This window comes from Sapajus apella, unplaced genomic scaffold (assembly GCF_009761245.1).
Source record: "Sapajus apella isolate SASKATOON/1434 unplaced genomic scaffold, GSC_monkey_1.0 scaffold10, whole genome shotgun sequence".
NCBI lineage: Eukaryota > Metazoa > Chordata > Mammalia > Primates > Cebidae > Sapajus > Sapajus apella.
In genome coordinates, this window is record NW_022436950.1 from 3,818,152 (window position 1) to 3,840,893 (window position 22,742).

Genomic DNA, 22,742 nt, shown 5'->3' on the forward strand with positions numbered 1-22,742 from the left:
TATTAATTTGAATAAGTAGAAATAATCTTGGGTCACTTGTCCCCAAGAACTTTGTAAACATTGCTTCGTTTTCATCTGACATTGAAATCTGAGGCTAGCCAGATTTCTCCTACCATTTCTCTTTGAAGTTCAATAATGTATCCAGGACATCTTCTGATGTTGGGTGTTACATATCAGTTTTCCCTGGAACACAATGAGAATTTTTGATCTGCAGATTTAATTCTTCTATTTCAAAAACATTTCCTGTATCTCTGAAAATAGTCTAATGTTGAAGGTCTTTCAGGAATATCAACTAATCTTTTTTTAAAATAGCTCAAGTGTCTCACTCTTTTCTCTCTACATTTACTGTAATTGAGTCAACTTTTTCCTCTAAATCAGTAATTCCGCTGAATTGTGCCTGGTCTATTTCTTTGTGTGTGTGTGTTTAACTTATTTTCTGTATTGGACTCCTTCTGCTTTTCTTTTGGTTTCCTTAGTTGTGTAATCTTTTTTCCTGTCTCATTCCGTTTTATATTTTCTCCCCATTCTTATTTGATTACCTCAATGTTCTTATTAGCTTATTCCATAACATGGAATACACGTAAAGATTTTTCTCCTTTTATTTGTTTGGTTAGATTTTCTTCCAGGCTTTCTTTCACTCGTCTTGCCCATGTTATAATCCTTTCTTTTCTTCTGCTTCTATGAAATTCTTGGATTTAGACAGTTGATATGCTGCTTCTTTCTTATTCCTATTTAACACGTGTTGCTCTTTCCAAATGTTCTATTTTTTCAAATATAATGTGGGTGAATTCTCTTTGACTCCCTTCTCACTGCATCTGGGTTCCAGAACTGAGATACCATACTTCTCTCTGCTTTTCTAGAGATTGAGTACACATGGAGGAAAAGGGCTGCTTCCCTGAATTCACACAACTTCTAGGCTACTCTGTGTTCTCTCCTCAGATTTTGATAAGCTCCTTTACCACCATCCTCCCACTCTTGTCAGGAGTGTGCCCTATTCCTGTGACAAAATGCCCTTCAGCTTTAAATCGTTGCCTTACTTCAATGTAGGGACCTAGAAAATGGCAATCCCTAGCGACTGCTCCTGTCCCTGCTCAGGCCATGGGAGCCGTAGGGATTGACCTTCACTCACGATGGTCTTATCTGGCCGGATTTCCCCAGGTGTTTGCTTGTTCTAGTCACCCTTTCAGCTCCCGTCTTTTCAGATGTGTGTCTTCTTTGTAGCAAAAAGCATTAATGAGAATTCTTGGGTTGTGTCTACTAGGTCTCTTCCCCCTGAAGGGCTTTGGGAGAGTGAAGATGAAGCTGGACACCATTCTCCACTGTCTGCTGCTATTTCACTGAGTTTTTGAAGTTTACTGTACAAGGTTGTACTTCATTTCCCGTCTGAGAAATAATTTGTTCCATTCTTTGAAGGAGGTGTGGAGGGCTGGCTTTTACTATACTTTTGCGCATTTCATAAGTAACGGTGGGGGAGAAGTTTTGTGATTCTGATGATCATTTTTACCTGGATGTCCTCTCCACGCCTGACAGCATTAAACCTGGAAGTGTTCCAATGGGAACTGCAGATCTAAAATGTGCAAATAAACCTCAACAGTTGCTACAAAGAAAGAAGAGCAATGAAAGCCAACACTCAGAGCGATTTACGTACGGATGACTATTAATAACATCCACATTGCATTTCACATTTACAAAGCACGCGCGCCTTAGTTCGTACTCATTAAGCCTCACTCAGAAGGGCGCGTCTGCGTTAAGTCTTGGGTCCCCAGAACCTAAGTCTGCTCTTGGCCCAGAACAGATGCCCAGTAAAGTTCTGAACGAACGACTGTTATACCCACTTTACAGATGGGAAGACTGAAGACCACCATCATTAAGGACCTCGCCCAAGGCCGCAGAGCGGACGGTGGATGGAAATGGGGCCAGCAGGAAAGCGGGAAGACCGCCTGGAGGACCACGGGCCAGGGGCTGAGGCCCGGAGCAGGCTCGCCCCCGCCTGGGAGCCCCTCGCCCCGGCCCCGAGAGGCAGGGGTCCGACTCGGGCCAGCTCCCACCTGCTGCGCGCACCGTGGATGGTTCCCACGGCAACAGGAGGCGGCGGCGCAGGCGCGGAGAGCGCAGGGGGCGGGTGGAAGGCACTGCGCAGGCGCGGCGTCCCCGTTGCTAGGGCCCCCTCGCGCCCTCCAGAGTGCCCGAGTTCGCGAGTCTCAGGGTGGCGACTGGAAGGAGCCGAGCACCTTCTCTGCGCCTGCGCGCTCCGTGCCCGCGACGCGAACGCGGCCTCACCTTTTCCTGCCCGGAGTGAGAGGATATCGCTGTCCCGGCTCCTCCCTCCTGAAGACCCCCTCCCTGTCCTCTGTAGCTCTGATAGTGCCCTGACCCCCGCTGCCACCGTCCTTCAGAGAGCAACGGAAGAGCTTCCCGGAGGGCGAGGGAAAGAGGGAAAGTAGCCAGCAATGTCGAACGCGTAAGTGATGGGCTCCCGGCCACAGCCCTGGGGTGGGCTTCCCAAGCCTGAAGGTGACTTGCTCTTCGCTTCTCTTATTTTCTTTTCTTTTCTCCTCCACTCTCTTCGCAGCTCCCCTCCTCTCACCGACGTTTTTTTCCTTTCAGGAAATTCAGATATGCCTCAGGACAGAGTATCTGCTTCTTGTGAGCAGGAAGGTCATACACTTAGATCCCCCTCCCCCATGAGCCCAGCACCCCATGAAGATGAGCTCGCAGCCTCCCTATAACCGCCAAGCCCTTAGGGGCCATTGCTGAAAAGCAGTATGCCATTTTGTCTGCTTTTTTTGTTGTTGTTAAACTTTCACAGTAATAAATACATTGCTTTGTGAAAACACCCAGGTCCTGAAATTTCAGTCTAGAAAGATCTTGGGAAAGCATTATTGTCATTTTCTTTTCACAAACTCAAGTGGCAGTGGTACTGAAAAGAGTATGTGCGTCGCACTGTGTCGTTTACACAGCACTTGCACAAAGTTACTTCATTTGGTCTTCATAAGAATAATTTCAATTGGGTATTGCATTGCTGACTCTGTGGGCACTGTTTGAACTTTTTCACAGCAACTCTGTAATGTAGGGGCTGTTAACATTGTTATTTCCATTTGACAAATGAGGGAACTTGGGTATGAAGAGGTGAAGTAGCTCACACAGCGAGTAAACAGTGCCCAAGCCAGGCACTGTAGCTCCAGCCTGCACTCTTGCTATTACTCACCCAATTTTCTAGGCAAAGAAATGGGAGCAAAAAAGTTAACAGCTTGCCAGGGTTTGGGAGTGGGGAAGATCAAGAGTTGTGTTTAAGAGCTGTTGAGTTGGAAGTGCCCATTGGGCATCACGTGGGGCTGAAATAGGCAGTTAAATATTCAGATCTTGGGTTCAGGAACGAGACTTATGTCTGAAATATACACTTGCCCGCTGTCAGCCTGTGATGGTCTTAGTGAGACATTGAATGAGTATTAATAAAGAAGTATAAGGACCGAGCCTGGGACCATCCACAGTAAGGCTGAGGAGAAGACTAGACCCAGCAAAGGAATCAAAGATATGACCCATAAGGAAGAAGCAAGTGGAAGAAATAATAGTGTTTCTAGGAGAAGTAATTGTTTTCTCCTCTGTCAAGTGTTCCTGAGACAAGCTGGGGAGGAACTGAGAACTGACTGTTGATTTGGCAGTGTAGAGTTCAGCAGTGACCTTGGCAGGAGCTGATTCAGTGGTGTGATGAGATAGAAAGACTTACCCAAGTGAATGTAGAGAGAGAGAAACTGTAGGCAATGAGCATAGCTAACTCTTTAAAGGACTTTTGCTGCAAAGGAAAGGAAATGTGTTGGCAGCTAGAGGCAGGGGACATGGCTGTGAGACAGGAAACAATGGAATGTTTGTGTGTGGGAGGGAATGACCCAGAATGATATAGAGAAGGGTGTGACATCGTTAGTCTTGAGAGGACATGGGATCCAGGAGTTGCTGGCTTTAGGGAGAGGAACTCAGCACTTAGCAATGGAACAGGTGGGAAGGCAGCTTCAAGATGCTGTTCAGTGGGTGGGTGCCCTGGAGGTGGCCTGGAAAGATGATGGTGACTGAGGGGCAGTGGTGACAGCATCAGATGAAATGGGATTCGAAGCCAGGGAGTGTTGGGAGGAGGAAAGGCAGATGTCTGGAGGTGCAGTGAAGGAAGGGGTCCCCTTGACCTAGCCCCACAGCCAGAGACAGAGGGTTCAGGGGGGAACAGAAGCCTCTACCGAGAGGGCTTCCAAACAGAGCCAGGCCTTCTTTAGAGCAAGAAGGCAGGGGGAGTATCTGGGAAAGAAGAGAGCAAACTAGATAAGATGGGAAGATTCAGAAGGTTTTATCATGTGCAAAATAACTTGGAAAGAATTCCCATTTTGCAATATTTTGATTTCCCAAGGAAGTGTATGCTATGTTTGAATATTCAAGTGTTTTCCTATCCTACACCCTCCATTATAAGAAAACTGCCTAGCTGTAGGAATAACAGTCTGTCTTTTTCATGGTCATATTCAGTCTTCTCCACCCATAATCCTCCTGACTTCAAAATCTGTCATATTTCTAAGCCATATGCTCAAGTCTGAAACCAGTCATATAATTTTTAAAACTGTTAAGTAGTCTCATGGATAAAATACTACCTTCTGTTTACAAGGTACAGTAAAAATTCCAGGAACACTTTCACACCTGTTATTCCGTCTGAATTAGTCTGTTCTCACACTGCTAATAAAGACACATCCGAGACAGTGATTTATAAAGGAAAGAGGTTCAATTGACTCACAGTTCTGCGTGGCTGGGGAGACCTTAGGAAACTTACAATCAAGGCAGAAGTCAAATATCCGCTTCTTCACATGGCAGCAGCAAAGATAAGTGCAGAGTGAAGCAGGGAAAAAGCCCCTTATAAAACCATCAGATCTGGTGAGAACTGTTATGAGAACAGCATGGAAGTAACTGCCCGAATGATTCAATTAACTCCCACTGGGTCCTTCCCACAACACGTGGGGATTATGGGAACTACATTCAAGATGAGATTTGGCACAGCTTCTGCACGGCAAAAGAAACAGTCATTAGAGTGAAACGGCAACCAACAGAATGGGAAAAAATGTTTGCAGTCTACCCATCTGACAAAGGGCTGATATCCAGAATTTACAAAGAACTAAAACAGATTTACAAGAAAAAAACAAACAAGCCCATTCAAACGTGGGTGAAGGATATGAACAGACACTTTACAAAAGAAGACATACATGAGGCCAACAAACATATGAAAAATGCTCATCATCACTGGTCATCAGAGAAATGCAAATCAAAACTACATTGAGATACCATCTCACGGCAGTTAGAATGGGGATCATTAAAAAATCTGGAGACAACAGATGCTTTAGAGGATGTGGAGAAATAGGAACACTTTTACACTGTTGGTGGGAGTGTAAATTAGCTCACCCATTGTGGAAGACAGTGTGGCAATTCCTCAAGGACCTAGAAATAGAAATTCCATTTGACCCAGCAATCCCATTACTGGGTATATATCCAAAGGATTATAAATCATTCTACTATAAGGACACATGCACACGAATGTTCACTGCAGCACTGTTTACAATAGCAAAGACCTGGAACCAACCCAAATGCCCATCAATGATAGACTGGACAGGGAAAATGTGGCACATATACACCATGGAATATTACGCAGCCATCAAAAACGATGAGTTTGTGTCCTTTGTAGGGACATGATGAACCTGGAAACCATCATTCTCAGCAAACTGACAGAAGAGCAGAAGATCAAACACCACATGTTCTCACTCATAGGCGGGTGTTGAACAATGAGAGCACATGGACACAGGGAGGGGAGCATTACACGCTGCGGTCTGTTGGGGGAAATAGGGGAGGGACGGTGGGGGGTGGGGAGTAGGGGAGAGATAGCAAGGGGAGAGATGACAGATGTAGGTGATGGGGAGGAAGGCAGCACATCACACTGCCACGTGTGTACCTATGCGACAATGTTGCGTGTTCTTCATATGTGCCCCAAAACCTAAAATGCAATAAAATAAAAAGAAAAAAACAAAGATGAGATTTGGGTAGGGACACAGCCAAACCACATCACCATCCCAGAGTAGTCCCCGGAGGTGTCGCGAGTCCGTCTCATCACCCAGGTTTGCCAGTGGGGAGGCATAAGCATGAGGAGGTTGAGTGACGTCCGGGGATGAGTTGCTCGGGACACTGGTTTCTATCTTGTGCCTGTAAACCCAGCACTTTGGGCGGCCAAGGCAGGTGGATCTCCTGAGGTCAGGAGTTTGAGACCAGCCTGGCCAGCATGATGAAACCCCGTCTATACTAAACGATATAAAAATTAGCTGGGCCTGGTGGCAGGCGCCTATAATCCGAGCTACTTGGGAGGCTGAGGCAGGAGAATCACTTGAACCCAGGAGGCCGAGGTTGCAGTGGCCCAAGATCACACCATTGCACTCCAGCCTGGGTGACACGAGCGAAATGCCGTCTCAAGAAACAAACAAACAAACAAAAACCAGCATTTTAAATGTAGAGCACTTTTATCTTTAAAAACCACTTTGCCATACCCAGGGAAAATAAAGACATATGTACACGCAGAAACGGAGGCAGAAATGCTTCTAACAGCATCATTCACAGCAGCCAAGAAGGCGGAAACAACCCGAGTGTCCATCAGCTGAAAAATGGATAAACAAAATGTGATGTATCCATACAAAGGAAAATTGGCAATAAAAAGAAACGAAGTACCAAGTATGTGACCATGTGGATGAACTTTGAGAACACCACACCGAGGAGAAGCTCAGCACCAGACGCCCCCTCTTGCATGATTCCACTTCTGTGAAATGTCCAGAATAGGCAAATAGAGATGGAAATTAGGTTAGTGGTTGCCAAGGGTGGGGAGGAATGAGTAATGGGGAGTGACCGCTTCACAGATGTGGGTTTCTTGCCCAGTGATAAAAATGTTCTGGAGTTAGATAGTGGTGATGGTTGCACAACTGTGTGCTAAAAATCACTGAATTGTACACTTGAAAAGAGTGAATTTTATGTTGTGTGAATTATCTCTCATCAATGTTCTTATGAAAAATCATCTTGCTGCCTCTGTTGTCTCATTTGACCTTCATGGCTGGGCTCAGGCAGAAGGAGGCTGGGGCTGCGGGGTGAGGAGGTGGGGCGCCAGACCAGATGGGCTGAGTGCAAAGTGGGGGCTCCCCAGGCTGGCGTGGCCAAGGCATGGTGCCCAGGTCCCTGGCAGCCCCACGCATGATGGGGTGTGGTCACATGGAGAGGCATCAGGACAGCTGGGGAGCGGGAAGCCAGAGACAGTCTCCAGGGAAGAGGGTCTGGCAGAAAGAGATGAAGCCATCTCTCAGCCCTGAGGAAAACAGGTTATGATGCAGAGTTCCGTGTACTTTCAAAGCTGCTAAACACTTTCCTGTCAGCCAGGAATATTTGTCTGATCTCTCTAGACAGGGATCCCCAGACAGACTGCAGGTGGGGACGAAAAAAGCGGCAGGACCTGGAAGGCTCGAGCCACCAGGACTGTCTTCGGCCAAAAATTCCAGGTACGAGTCAGCTCTGTGAGGCGCTGGAAAAGTCCTGCTTCTCTGACCCGACTGAAGCCAATAAGGGCTCTGACCTGGAGTGGCTGGCCTCCCCGTCTGGACAGCAGGTCCAGACATCTGGAAAGTCTGGCTATGTTCTTTCCCACCAGCTCAGCGGTGGTTTCCCCTGTTGGAAGGAGGAGCCTCTTCAACCCAAGATCTCTCGCTGTTGATGGCTTTGGTTCTTGGCAAGGTTCAGGTCATCCCACCTGAACTTCAGGGAGGCACCCTCCTTAGGGTATTGTACAAACTTAATGCTTGTTGTTGTGGCCAGTGTTGGAAGTATGATGAGATGCCTTTTATCTTTTGCTGCCTGTTCCACTCCCATATTTAAAAATTATTGCTAGATTTATTTATAGTCTTCAGTCTATTGTTACTGAATTCTTGGGCATATTAAATCTGTATGTCTGTCTGGAGAGTTTTCTGTTTTCATAGCTTGCCTTTTTTTTTTTTTTTCCTTTTTTTTTGAGATGGAGTCTTGCTCTGTCACCCAGACTAGAGTGCAGGGGCCTGATCTCGGCCCACTGCAACCTCCACCTCCCGGGTTCAAGTGAGTCTCCTGTCTCAGCGTCTCAAGTAGCTGGGATTACAGGTGCATGCCACCATGCCTGGCTGATTTCTGTTGTTTTTGGTAGAGACAGGTTTTGTCTTTTAGACAGGAGCATATAGTGTGTCTTCTGCTTGCTCCGATCTGTAACTAGCATTATAGAATTTTCTTTAGCTAGATTTTGTGGGGCTCCCACCATGTGAATTCTTAAATATTTAATGTTCATTATTAGTGCTGTGAATGGGTTTCTTCTTTCATGTTTTGTCTCTGCATTAAAGTATTGCAATTTTGTTGTAATTTTTTTTTTTTTGAGACAGAATCTCGCTCTGTTGACTAGGCTGGGGTGCAGTGGTGAGATCTTGGCTTACTGCAACCTCCACCTCCGGTTCAAGCAATTCTCCTGCCTCAGACTCCTGAGTAGCTGAGATTACAGGTGCCCGCCACCATGCCCAGCTAATTTTTATGTTTTTAATAGACCTGCAGTTCTCACCATGTTGGCCAGGCTGATCTGGAACTCCTGACCTCAAGTGATCCACCCACCTCAGCCACCGGGTGCTGGGATTAGAGGCGTGAGCCACCATGCCCGGCCTTTCCTGTAGTAACTGATGTATTTTTTGTTAGTGATTTCCTTGGATTTTACAGTCATGCCATTTACAAGCAGTGGTGTTAAAAATGGTTTATATTAATTTTTTGTGTATCTCCCTCATCCCTTTTTACTGCCATTTTTGAGGGCATATTTCTAGCATTTCACCATTGAAGGTCCATTGGGTCACTGGTTTTTGGCACTTTGAAGCAATCATCATCCTCATTTTCTTGGGGTGTGGGGAGGGCGTTTTAATCAGGCCTGTGCCGCTGGTTACAGTTTACTGAGCATCTTCTTGGCGTCTGTGAAACAAGCTGGGGTTTTACCGGTCCGTCGCTGTATGGAGTTATACTTTCCTCTGTGTTGAACTGAAAGGCACTCCTGCAGTCACCCCTCCTGGGTTAGAGGGAACAATTGTTTTGATCTGGAGCTGTGGTCTGTTTTCTAAGTGGAATTTCAGATCTGAATTCTCAACAAAATTAGCCTGTCATTTTCCTTTTGAATGTTGTCCTGGCCCCAAACCCTACTAAGTCCACAAAGCAGCTTGAGCACTATTCTATTTTATGTCAACAGTCGTCACACCTGTTAGTATGTCCAGCCTGTGTCCTCACTCAGGCCAGTGAGTGCCTTGGGTTTACGCTCCCTTCTCGGGTCCTAGAAGTCTGGGCTTTGGGAGACTCACACGGTGCTCAGCCTCTGCTCTTCATCATTGTCCACAGCCACACCGTTCCCTTGATCATCTTCGACATCGTTGCTTCTCCCAGCCCCTCCTGCTTGTCTGTTTGAGGTGGGGCAAGTGGAATGTCAGAGTCCCGGGAGCTTTGAACCAGCATGAGGTGTTGCTTTTACTGTTGTTCTTTCGAGTAATGGTGGTGGTTGTCCCTGATCAATATAATCATTTATGGGTCACTGATTCCTCCAGGAGTGAGGGTGTGTTCTGTGTGATATTGGTTTGGACGTGTGTCCCCACCCAACTCTCCTGTGAAATTGTCAAATTGTCATCCGTAATGCTGGAGGGGGGTCTGGTGGGAGGTGATTGGATCATGGGGTGGATTTCCCCTTTTGTGGTGACAGTGAGTGAGAACGGATTGTTTAAACATGTGTGGCACCTCCCCGCCCTTCCTCCTCTCCTGCTCCTGCCGTGTGAGACTCCTGGTCCCACTTTGCGTCCACCATAAGTAAAAGCTTCCTGAGGCCACCCCAGAAGCAGATGCTGCCATGCTTCCTGTACAGCCTGTGGAACTGTGAACCAATTAAACCCCTTTTTATAAATTACCCAATCTCACTGGGCACTGTGGCTCATGCCTGTAATCCCAGCACTTTGGGAGGCAGAGGCGGGCAGATCACCTGAGGTTGGAAGTCTGAGACCAGCGTGACTAATATGGAGAAACCCCATCTCGACTAAAAACACAAAATTAGCTGGGCATGGTGGTACATGCCTGTAGTCTCAGCTACTCAGGAGGCTGAGGCAGGAGAATCACTCGAACCCAGGAGGTAGAGGCTGCAGTCAGCCAAGATCGTACCACTGCACTCCAGTGACAGAGTGAGACTCCATCTCAAACGAAAAAAGAGAAAATGCAGGAAAGGGAGAGCAGGCATGGATGAGAGGGGATGGAGGAAGAGCAGAGAACGTGGGACCTGAAAGCCAGCGGATGGGGCTGGTAGGATCAAAAGCAGCTGTTCCCCTGGGAAGACAGGAAGGGCCTGGTCCTTCTGGGGCAGGGCTGAAATTGGAAGACTGCTTGTAAGTCTGTACAGGCCACGTTTAGGCTGCCAGTCACTTGTATACCCCAGAGAGCAAGTGGCTAAGCCACTGCCAGCCAGGCACAAGATGGCACATGCAGGCAACCTGGACTCAGGACGCCAGGCACAGGTAGCCATGGGAGTGGACGGCTGCCCTCTCCCCTTGGCATAGGGAAAGACCTTACAGAGAGATACCGACATGTGGGAGGTTTTCCTTCATCAGTGGTCAGGACTCTACACACCCACTTTCTGCAGCAAAACCCCTTCCCAGACACACTGACTTTCCAGTTCATTTTTCAGTCCTGGTTCATGAATGTAAAAGCAAAATAAAAAAAAATCACCTGAAATGTGATGGGCAGGGGCCGGGGTGGGGGGAGGTTGGAATCTCCACCATGAATGTGTTGGCCCTGGCAGGAAAAGGGAGGACACTTATCAGGTCCTAATAAAGGGACCAGTAACAAAGATGTGGACGCAGTGTAGGGAAACCAGCAAGGGATGGAGCAGTATCCCAGGGCCAGCCACAGCAGAGCCACCACCATCTTAAGCCTTTGGCAGAAGGGCACACCCAGCCTTTGTTGCCTCGCTGGGGGTGAACAAGAGGGTCAAACTCTTCTACTCTCTGGCTTCTTCTCTGTTCATTCCATTGACTCAACTCACTAGAATGAGGGCAGAGAGCCCAGCTGGTGCATTACACAGAGCTCCGCCTCCCAGGCCACAGTCTGCACTTCATTTCTTACACTTTACATTATGGTTCTAAGATTCTTAGTTGTTGCCTTTCATTGTAGCTCAGTCATTCATTTTTCACTGCTGTGTAATAGTCCATTGGTGAATATACTACAATTTATCTATCCACCCTCTTATTGGTGAACATCTGGGTTTTCTCCAGGTTTTTTACTATTATTTTTAAAATGCTACTGTGATCATTCTTGATGCGTATTTTAAAGGTTCTCTAGGGTGTAATTATTCATTCATAGTGTATGCATATGTTTAACTTAATAAGAAAATGCTACATTACTTTTTAGAGCTGTTGTTCCAATGTATACTTCACCAGCTGCGTATATGGACAAATCAGTTAACTATTCTGGCTTTCAACTTTGTCATCTTTTAAATGGATATAATAATAGTAGCTTCCTGGGTAAAGTGAGGAAAAACTTTATATCATCTAGACAAAATGCTTTTAAAACCATTTATTTGATGACAATAGTGGTGTGCCTATTCAGAAATCATGAGGACCTCAGAACAGGATATAAATTATCTAGCAAGCCTTGCAACTACATACGACGTTCTTGGCTCACACTTGATTCTGTGTTATATTTTGTTATACCAGATGCCCAATATTTATGTTTTACCAAGTAACTTTTATCTACTGTGCCATCTAAATTTTCTATCTTCCCCTAGAATGTATGATAAGATATGGCATCAGACGCAAGAAGCCCTCAGTGCTTTACTCGATAAAGAGTCTCAGAAGATGATTGAGCCACAGAGAAATCAAGTGTTCATCTTCCAAACATTAGCCACCTTCTACATAAAGTATGTGCAGATCTTTAGAAACCTGGAGAATGTCTATGACCAGATCATCCACCCCCAGAAACGAATACTGATCAGGAAAGTCCTGGACGGGGTGATGGGCCGCGTCCTGGAGCTGAAGAACGAGATGGTGGAACTGGAACTCACGGAGTTCCATTATTTTGATGACATCCTGCAGGATCTAAAGCTGACCCCCGTAAGCACTCCGTTGTTTTCTTCTCAGTTGCTTTTTGTTATAAATGAGATATGTAGCCCTTTATCTGATACTCTACAGACTGCCTGTCCATGTTGACTAGTTGATGTATGGAAAATCTAAACATTTCCCTTCAATTACACCCTGCTGTCGTGGACAAGGATTGGGTTCCCTTTGTTTCTGGTGTAGATGTATCTGCACACTTCTTGGCTGTGTTGGGTGCTGCTGCGGCTGTGGTCTTACCTGACGCTGTGGTGTCTGCACAGGACCGCTGGAATGCAGTGGGCCAGCCCTTTCATAAGCACCCTTGAAGCACAGACCCTCCCAGAGTCCAGGAGCAGCTCCCACTCCCCTCTGTTTCCATGGGAAATCTCCCATGGTAGCCTGTTGATCGCAGGTTCCCTATCGCCAGGTGCATGCACCTCCTCCTTACTTTGAGTCAGTGGTGGCCCAGGGGAATGTATGGCTTATGTGGCTGTGGGCCTCAGATGCCAAAGAAGAGCTCACGTGTTTGCTCTCCCTCCTTCGCTCTGTCTCTATCCCCCTCATTCCCTCTCTCCCTGGAGCTTTCCCTGCTAGCACTTGGCAACCACAGCTCCCTCCTGCGAGCATTCGGCCCCTGCTTCTGCCCTCTGACCTTCCTGCTGCTGCCTTCTGACCTTCCTGCTGCTGCCCTCTGACCTTCCTACTGGCACAGGACCTCTCTTCTGACTCAGGCTGGCTGGGCTGCCGGGGCCACTGGCCACCTCCCTTCAGTGTCATGGTCCTGGGAGCCCACCTTCATTTTGAAAGGAACATGTTCTTGAAATAAAATCAAAAGGAGAAAGTGTTTAATATTCTACATAGGGTTTCATGTTTCTTCTCCATGAAAATATTTGGGCTTTTATAAAGGTATCTTTCTGAGGTAGACTTTCCTCACATTATTATTTTATCAGAATGGAGTAATGAGAATAACTGAAATGAATGAAAATGTTGACGATTATTTCAAAAGTTTTATGTTTATTGCATTTATTTATAAGAGCATGGGTTAATCACCAGATTTAATCCAGTATACTTTACTCACTAAAGTGAAATATGAACAATTTAGGATAACTGTGAAACAAGTAGTTATGAAATCATATTCCTAAATTTAATTAATGAAGTCATATTACATTTATTAGTTTAATTTCAAGGATACGAAGTCATGCCTCCATCTGTTAGGAATAGTACACTTGGGGCTCTATGTGGTGGTCCCTCATGGCCCTGCCTTTCCTGCTGCGTCAGCCAGCCCCTCTGCTCCAGGGACTTCATCTTCTTAAAGGCCCTGTGTCTGTTGCCATGGGGATGGGGCCCCAAACACCAAGAGGGGTGACAAATGAGCAGATGGCATCCAGGACGCCTTCATGCAGAGGGCAGTCAACAGTGTTTTCCGGCAGTCCTGGAAATAGTGACTGAACCATGTGCTGTCACTGCAGCCCATGTGGTTGGGCTGGGCTGAAGGCATCTTCATTCTTGGCCACATCCCCAGTGCTGACAAACACCCAGTTAGGTTCTTCCTTTTGGTTCCATGAGTTCCCCAAATTTTTCCTTAAACTGCCCCTTTTAGCTAAACTAGTCCAAAGACTACATCTGTAACCTGCCACATGAGGAACCTTTCCTGATAGGCCCACCTCAAAGAGAGAAACATATGGTGGGGAAGAGGTCTTCTCTGCTGCCAGAGGCTTCCTAGATTCCACTCCATAGGAAATGAAAAGTCCTATGGTATCAGGGATGGACATGGAAGGCATCATGGCTGGAGATGGAGCAACTAATATCTGTCTTCGCCTCTCTTCCATTCTCAGTGACTGTTTCCTCATCCTCAAAATCCTAACTATAATTTTTTTTTGAGATGGAGTGTTGCTCTTGATGCAAAATTATTAGGTTTAATTAAATGGTGCAAGCTTGGCTCACTGCAACCTCTGCCACCTGGGTTCAAGCCATTCTCCTCTCTCAGCCTCTCAAGTAGCTGGGATTACAGGTGTGCGCCACCATGCCCAGCTAATTTTTGTATTTTTAGTAGAGACGGGGTTTCACCATGTTGGTCAGGCTGGTCTCAAACTCCTGACCTCAGATGACCCACCCACCTCAGCCTCTCCAAATGCTGGGATTACAGGCATGAGCCACCATGCCTGGCCTGCTAACTGTAATTTTATGATATGAAACGGACCAGATGGAACTATAACATAATGAATTTTGCCTTAAAAGTACCACACTTGAATGTGCTTATTGGTAAATAAAATCACATTAAATCAAAGTGTCGTCATTCTTCTCTGACCGCCCTCTCTCCCCAGGCCACATTCACCCACTAGACTCTGCTGGTTCACTCTTCAGTCACTCCCAACACTCCACAAACCTAAGAAAGGTTTTATGTTCAAAAGACATGGTCATGGGATACTGTCCCAAGACAGTCAGAAGCCATGGGGATACTGTCCCACCAAGTCCTTGAAATGATACCCTCTTAGGCTTTAACATGTACTGAGGGGAAGGCCTATCCAGAATTCTCTGTGCTGGAGGGAGGTTATGGAGAGTCACACCTAGAATTGGAAAAAAAATAAATAAATAAGGTAGCCAATTCTGAAGACAAAGACCTTTGCTTCCCTGGTCAAAGCAGCCACGGGGTCTGACAGAGATTCCAGGATGATGTTTCTCAGTGGGATTGGTGGAAGGCATACCCATATCCTTATACAGTACTTCTATATGCCTTTCTACCCAATTTGGACTGATAAATATTCATCTGACCCCTGCTAGTTTGAAATATTTGGTAACATGCACAAATGAATGATAGAAGTTTATTATATAAAAACAATTTTCATAATAAAGCAATTAATTTTGCAAATAATTTTTGCAATGGGTAATTTTGGTAAAAATAAAACCAAATTATGAGGGAAAAAATGTGACCATTTACATACAAATAGTCTATGGTGCTAATGATAAATTATTAGGTATAATTCAAAGATCTCTATTCCTGAATACTTTACTACTCCAATTTCAACCATTATTTTAGGTAAAATGGGGTAATATTGTATTTCTTTAAAGAAATCCACTAAGTGATCATTAGTTAATCGAGGCCTAATTGATGTGCACTCCTGACGTTATTCTGTAATTATTAAAGCAGGGGTTATGGTTACAATTTTCTTTTTGACTTTGTGTCTCTTTAGTAAATGAATTTTCTTCACTCCACTGGCCTCATTTTTTTCTTAAATGAAAATGGGAAGTAAGGCAAGCATCTTTGACATGTGCATCTGCATCCTTACTGTATACTTTAAATAAATTCAAGTGCTGGAATTGTGACAGAAATGCTCTTGTTTGTTCTTTCTCTTCTCTAGCAACAATTAGATATTCCCATACCCAAGTATTTTTTGAAGGAGAAGTTGGAAGTAATAAAAGGAAGAGAGAAAATTCTCGCTCAAATATTAGCCGACAGTGGAATAGACACATCTGAAGTGGTTTGTATTTCATTTTAACAAACATTAATCCAGAATCTGTGAACTTCCTTTTTCTGCTGTTCCTAATTGTGTGAGCAACACTTAGGTTATTCTCAATTTAAGGAGAGAATGATCCCCCCGCCCTTCCTTGTTATACAGTACGTAAGAAGTTGCATAACTTTTGAGCTCTTGAAAAATCATCATTTTTCAAGAGCTTAGAAATTGAGATCAAAACATAATGTTTTGCTACTTAAATCAGTAGCTGTTGATTATCAACTCAATTGAATGTTTCATCTCATATTCATCTAGCTGAAGTCAGAAGCTAAATGTTGTTCATGTAAAATAATTAGGTGCTGACATAACTTACAAGGAACTTGAGAGTTACTACACTTTCTAAAGATGCTGATTGGCCTTTTATAACTGCAGGTTGAATGACATGGTTTGGCTATGTCCCCACCCAAATCTCATCTTGAATTGTAGCTCCCATAATTCCCATGTGTTGTGGGACCTGGTGAAAGGTAATTGAATCATGGTGGTGGGTCTTTCCTGTGCCATTCTCATGATAGTGAATAAGTCTCACAAAATCTAATGGTTTTATAAAGGGGAATTTCTCAGCACAAACTCTCTTGTCTGCCACCATGTAAAATGTGCCTTTCACCTGCCATGACTGTAAGGCCTCCCCAGCCACATGGAACCATGAGTCCGTTAAACCTCTTTCTTTTGTAAATTGCCCAGTCTTAGGTAAATCTTTATCAGCAGTGTGAAAATGGACTAACACACTGAGTGGCCCTTGGATCACCTTGAATGGACTGTAATGGGGGAAGAATAATCCTTAAAGATAGATCCCTCCTGGGAAGCAAGGAGCAGAATCCATTTAGTTCTGTGCCCTGATACCTCCTTTGTCCCCAGGATTTGTGCAGCTCCATTTTTTTCCTGTTTCCACAACTGTCTTAGTCCTGATTCTCACGACCACCTCCTGGATTCTTGCAGTTATCCCCCATGCAGCCCACTGGTGGGCAGCCTTCTTCCCACCCTTTCCACAGGGCACTGTCCCATCTACCTTCTGGCAGACCTGCTTTATCATTTCAGTAACTTACTGCCTCGCCCCTCTGGCTGGCCTTCATGGCCTAAGCAGTAAGGCAGCACTTGTCCTTTCAGCCTGGGACACTCCAGGGTGAAAGGGGCACTGTGAGTAACTATGCTGAGGCTGCAGCTGCAGGCTAGGGTCCCAGGATAAAGAATCACCTGCAATCTCTCTACAAATAGCCGTCATTGGGTATTGCCAGCCTCAGTGATGGTGTTAAGGAAGATTCCAAGTGTATGCTGAGGATGGCAGGTGAAACGCATGCCCTGTGTTTGCCAGCTCAATGCTGTCTCTCATGTTGCGTATCCATGCTGGATAAAGGGCTTGTTCTTCTTTTTTACATACCTGCTCATCAAAATGGTACCCATTCTGTGGAGCCTAACTTGATACACCATCCTTCAAGAAACCTTTCCTGACATACTGGCTTAGTCCATTTTGTGTTGGTATAGTACCACAGATGGGGTAATTTAAAGACAATGGGAGTTTATTTTGCTTTGGGTTCTGGGGGCTGGGAAGTCCGAGATTGAGGAGTTGCATCTGATAAGGGTCTTCTTGCTGTGTCACAACATGGGAGAAGGAATCACATAGTAAGAGAGCAAGAAGTAAGGGGGTGAGCTCATCCTTTTAGCAGGAAGTCATTCCCTTGATAACAGCGTTAACTCATTTTGCAAACAGAACCCTCATGACCTTATCACCTCTTAGAAGTCCCACATTCCAAAACCATTGCACTGGGGACTAAGTTCCCAGCACATGAACACTGGCACCATGTGAGATATGCCACGTGGTATGTGGGACACATTTAAACCATAGCACCCATCTAACTCAAGATGACCTCTCCTTCCTGTGCCCCTGCTCCCAACTACTGGTCCCTCTTTTACACTATGAATTCCTTGAAGTCCATTACAGGGCCAGCTTATTTGGGGGTCAACTAGCCATCCTTTCACCATCCTGTGTCTGTGCCTTCTATCCATGCCTCAGTCAGAGCGAAGCACTTACACCTCATTTAGTTCCCCCCAAAGGAATCCCTTTGCAGCTGTGATGAGCATGGCAGAATTACTAAAGACTTTATGGTGGAAAATGGAGAAGGGAGATTACATTGCACACTCTACGGTGAAATCCTAAAAATTCCTCCTTGCCATTTCGTCTGCTCACTGTTCCTCTTCATTTGTTCTTGGCCACAGCTGGGAGGCAGGCTTCTTTCTTCCTTCTTCAGCACCCAGCCTTGGCCAGCTCCTATCACCTCCATCGGGTTAAGCACTTCATCTCCACCCAGTCTCATTTCAGATGTGCCGAGGGCTCAGAAAACCACAAGAACTCTGCTGTGACTTCCCCGTGCCCTTTGGTGTCTCATAGGACCCCTTTCTTTCTTTCTTTCTTTTTTCCTGAGGATTTGAATTTATTTTTAAATAGATATGTTTTATAATTTACCAGTTCAGAAGCTTCCTCCTCTATCTTGAAAACCAAAGTTCATATAGTAAGAGAAAAGGTAATTTTGATAAAGAGAATTTCTCTAGTCTGAATTGTTTGAAAGAAATCAACGTAATCATCATAAAAATCTAGCCAAAGAAATTGAGTCCAAAAGAGGTTAAGCATGCTGCTACCTATTGTTATAAATGAATCAAAGGGTATGAAAAATAAGATGTCCAGATATTCAGTTATTCAATACCTTATTAGAACCACTGCTTCTCACTAAAGATATACTAATATTATTTACTGTTACATACCATGTAAAAAGAAGGCCAAAATTGTGAATGGAATGTGACATGTCTACCTTACTGTTTTCATACACAAGTCAGAAGGCCCTGAAGTCCTTTTTAGCACAGTTTTATTATGAAAGGGCTATCCCTTCTTATCTCTTCAGTTACAGGGACTATCATAGCAGAAAGATTTCAGGAGATGGAAAGAGAATGAACATGAAAGTTTTGGGATAATTCATGAAACAACAAGTTCTTTTTTTTTTTTTTTTAGAAGAAGAAAGAGAGAATAAAAAAAAAAGAATGAAGGAAAGGAAGAAAGAGGAAGAGGAAGAGGGAGAAAGAACAGGGGTGTTGCTTTATTGCCCGGGCTAGAATGCAGCCTAAAAATGGGTATGCCTATAATTGTGTTTAATAATAGAGACATGAAAAAAAAATGAGGGAAGAAAATAACTAATAAGCAGCCAACCAATATTTCATTTAAACCTGTAAATAGGTGTGATGTGGTACTGATAAGAGTGTATATTTTGTGTATTTAAAGTGGAGAGTTCTATAAATGTTAATTAAGTCTACTTGTTCCGGATCTGAGTTCAAGTCCTGGATATCGTTGTTAACTTTCTGTTTCATTGATCTATCTAATATTGATGTTGAAGTCTCCCACTGTTATTGTGTGGGAGTCTAAGTCTCTTTATAAGTCTTATATATCTGGGTGTTCCTGTATCAGGTGCGTATATATTTAGGATCTTTAGGTCTTCTTGTTACATTGATCCTTTTATCATTATGTAATATCCTTCTTTGATTCTTTTGATCTTTATTGCTTTAAAGTCTATTTTATCGCAAAAATTGGAACTCCTGCTTTCTATTTATTTATTTATTTTTGCTCTCCATTTGGTTGGTCAATCTTTCTCCATCCCTTTGTTTTGAGTCTTTGTGTATCCTTGCATGTGAGATGGATCTGGATGTAGCATACCAATGGGTCTTGGCTTTTTTTGCCTGTCTGTGTCTTTTGATTAGGGGATTTAGTCGATTTAAATTTAGAATTAATAATAATATATGTGAGTTTGATACTGCCATTTAACGTTAGCTGGCTGTTTTGCCCATTAGTTGATGTAAGTTCTTAATTATGTTGATGTTCTTTATTTTTTGGTATTTTTTAGAAAGGCTGATACTGGTTGTTCCTTTCTATTTGTAGTGGTTCTTTCAGAAGCTCTTGTAAAGCAGGCCTGGTGGTGATGAAATCTCTGAGTGCTTGCTTGTTCACAAAAGTTTTATTTTTCCTTCGCCTATGAAGCTTAGTTTGGCTGGATGTAAAATTCTGGGTTGAAAGTTCTTTTCTTTAAGGATGTTGAATATTGGCGCCCATTCTCTTCTGGCTTGTAGGGTTTCTGCTGAGAGATCTGCTGTGAGTCTCATAGGCTTCCCTTTATGGGTTACCTGACCTTTCTGGCTGCCCTCAGTATTTTCTCTTTCATTTCAACCCTGGTGAATCTGGCGATTATATGCCTTGAGGCTGGTCTTCTTGAGGAATATCTTTGTGGTGTTCTCTGTATTACCTGGAGTTGAATATTGTCCTGCCTTGCTAGGTTGGGAAAGTTTTCTTGAATAATATCCTGAAGGGTATTTTTGAGCTTGGATTGATTCTCTTCATCACATTCAGGTACACCTATCAAACGTAGATTAGGTCTTTTCACATAGTCCCATACTTCTTGGACACTTTGCTCGTTCCTTTTTATCCTTTTTTCTCTAATCTTGTCATCTCGTTTTATTTCATTAAGTTGGTCTTCGACTTCTGATATCTTTTCTTCTGCTTGATCAATTCGGCTGTTAAAACTTGTGCATAATTCGCGAAGTTCTCGTGTTGTATTTTTCAGCTCCATTAATTCACTTATATTCCTCTCTAAATTGTGTATTCTTGTTAACATTTCGTCAAACCTTTTTTCAAAGTTCTTAGTTTCTTTGCATTGGGTTAGAACAAGTTCTTTTAATTCCCAGAAGTTTCTTATCATCCACCTTTTAAAGCCTGCTTCTGCTAATGGGACACAGTCTTTCTCCATCAGGCCTTGTTCCGTTGCTGATGAGGAACTGTGATCCCTGTAGAGAGAGAGGTGTTCTGATTTTGGGTATTCTCAGCCTTTTTAGGCTGGTTTCTTCCCTTCGTTATAGATTTATCCATCTGTGGTCTTTATAATTACCATCTTTATAGTTGGGTTTCTGAATGGACGTCCAACTTGTTGATTCCCGGCGCTAGAATCTGAGCAACCCACTGTGCCAGCGAAAACAGTGGCGTTAAGATTGATGGTGCTTTTCTGACTCTGCACCAAGAACCGCGGCACCAAGGCAGCGGCAAAACCGCCTCGCTGGCCACAAGAGTCGCGCTGGCAACCCGTGGGGCTCTTCCGCTGGGAATCTCCTGGTGCGTGAGCAACAAAAATTCATCTGAAAGTGTGGCGTCCTCTCGTTCTCTGCACTTTCAGTGGGAGCTACAATCCCGAGCTGCTAGTGATCAGCCATCTTGGATCATAGGACCCCTTTCTTTAGCTGCTCATATACAATATATACCCCAAAACAATATATACAATATATACCCCAAGAAGAATATATACAATATATACCCCAAGAAGAATTTTGATGCATGAAAATTCTTGTCCATGTCCTACATTAATATCCACTGTGGCCTCCTTAAATGCTTAAAAGTGTTTGGCTTGTTGAGTTCCCTACTCAAAATTCCTTAGAGTTATTTGATAATGGCCCCAAGTATTTTCAGAATGACAGCCTGGAATCTAAAGGAAAGAAGTACGATATTAACTCATGTTTGCTGGATACCATATGTTTAAGTTTTTGTATGTTAAGTTCATCGTCTTATTTAATGCCAGAATGATACTTGTTCTACTCCAACCTGACAAGTGCATTGTTGACGATGTGTGCTCACTACTAATTTGAAGCAGTGAAATCTTACTGATAACAAAACTCAGAGTGATTGTTATGTGAAAGAGCTTCCTCATATGCAATCATATTCCCTGTGCTATGTTGAAGGATAGTGGATGGCTCAGTGGAAAGAGGGCCAGTCTGTTCAAATTGGTCCCCTCTCTTCCTACCCACAGGACCTTGCATACGTTACCTTACTTCTTTGGTCTTCAGTTTTCTTCACTCTTAAGTGGTCACAGTAACACTGGCCTTGGAGTTTGCTCTTGCAAATATGATGAGCATGCATACAAAAAGCATGTGACATCTACAGGTTCTCAATATGCATGCCCCTTTCCTCTCCTTCTCACTCCTTCCTGTGCCCCCAAGCCTGGCCCTGTTACACAGAGAAGGGGTCGTCCTGGCAGCAGTGGCCATGGGGACAGCACCCCACACATGAGGCTTCAGCATCTTGCTCCTTGCACCTTGTCCTGCTGTGGCAACCATTGCTGCCCTCTGAGGCCCGGAAACAGGCTTTACCTATGCTTTGGTGCTTTTCTTTTTAAATTTATGTTAAAATTCTTTTTAGAGACAGAATCTCACTCTGGTGCCCAAGCCGCAGTGCAGTGGCATGATCATAGCTCATTGTAGCCTCCATTTTCTGGGCTCAAGTGATCCTCTTGCCCAAGCCTCCCAAGTAGCTGGGACTACAAGTGTGTGCCACCACATGCCACTAATTTTTAAAAAATTCTTTGTAGAAATAGGAGCTTACCTTGTTGCCCAGCCTGGTCTTAAATTCCGGTACTCAAGTAATCCTCCCACCTTGGTATCCCAAAGTGCCAGGATTACAGGTGCGAGCCACTGTGCCTGGCCTCTGGTGCTTTTCTGGCTCCGGCGATCTGTCTTTTCTACTTCCATCCATGCATGGACATCCTCTGAGCCAGGCCACATGCATCCCTCTTACCTTGCTCCAGGAACAGCAGTGGGGCCTCCTTCTTGAGCTTGCTCAGAGTTCACACAGGCCTCACCTGCACCCAGACCACATAGGCCTCAGCTGCACCTGGAGCTCACCCAGGTCTCAGCTGCATCCAGACCACACAGGCCTCTGCATGCACCCAGTGTTCACACAGGCCCCACTCACACCTGGAGCTCACACAGGCCTCTGCACGCACCTGGAGCTCACACAGGCCTCTGCACGCACCTGGAGCTCACACAGGCCTCTGCACGCACCTGGAGCTCACACAGGCCCCACTCGCACCTGGAGCTCACACAGGCCTCTGCACGCACCTGGAGCTCACACAGGCCCCACTTGCACCTGGAGCTCACACAGGCCTCTGCATGCACCCAGTGTTCACACAGGCCTCTGCATGTACCTGGAGCTCACACAGGCCCCACTCACACCTGGAGCTCACACAGGCCCCACTCGCACCTGGAGCTC

At 44.8% G+C, this 22,742-nt stretch overlaps 1 protein-coding gene across 1 annotated transcript in view; it reads left to right on the forward strand.

The window, feature by feature from the left end:
- The first annotated feature begins 2,150 nt into the window (after positions 1 to 2,150).
- The window catches only part of IQCA1 (IQ motif containing with AAA domain 1), a 170,849-nt gene continuing 150,257 nt past the window's right edge, over positions 2,151 to 22,742 (forward strand). The window contains exons 1-3 of the mRNA XM_032277697.1: positions 2,151 to 2,461; positions 11,861 to 12,185; positions 15,527 to 15,646. Coding sequence (XP_032133588.1) covers positions 2,451 to 2,461; positions 11,861 to 12,185; positions 15,527 to 15,646 — 456 coding nt within the window. The 5' untranslated portion in view covers positions 2,151 to 2,450. The remainder of the gene's footprint in view (positions 2,462 to 11,860; positions 12,186 to 15,526; positions 15,647 to 22,742) is intronic.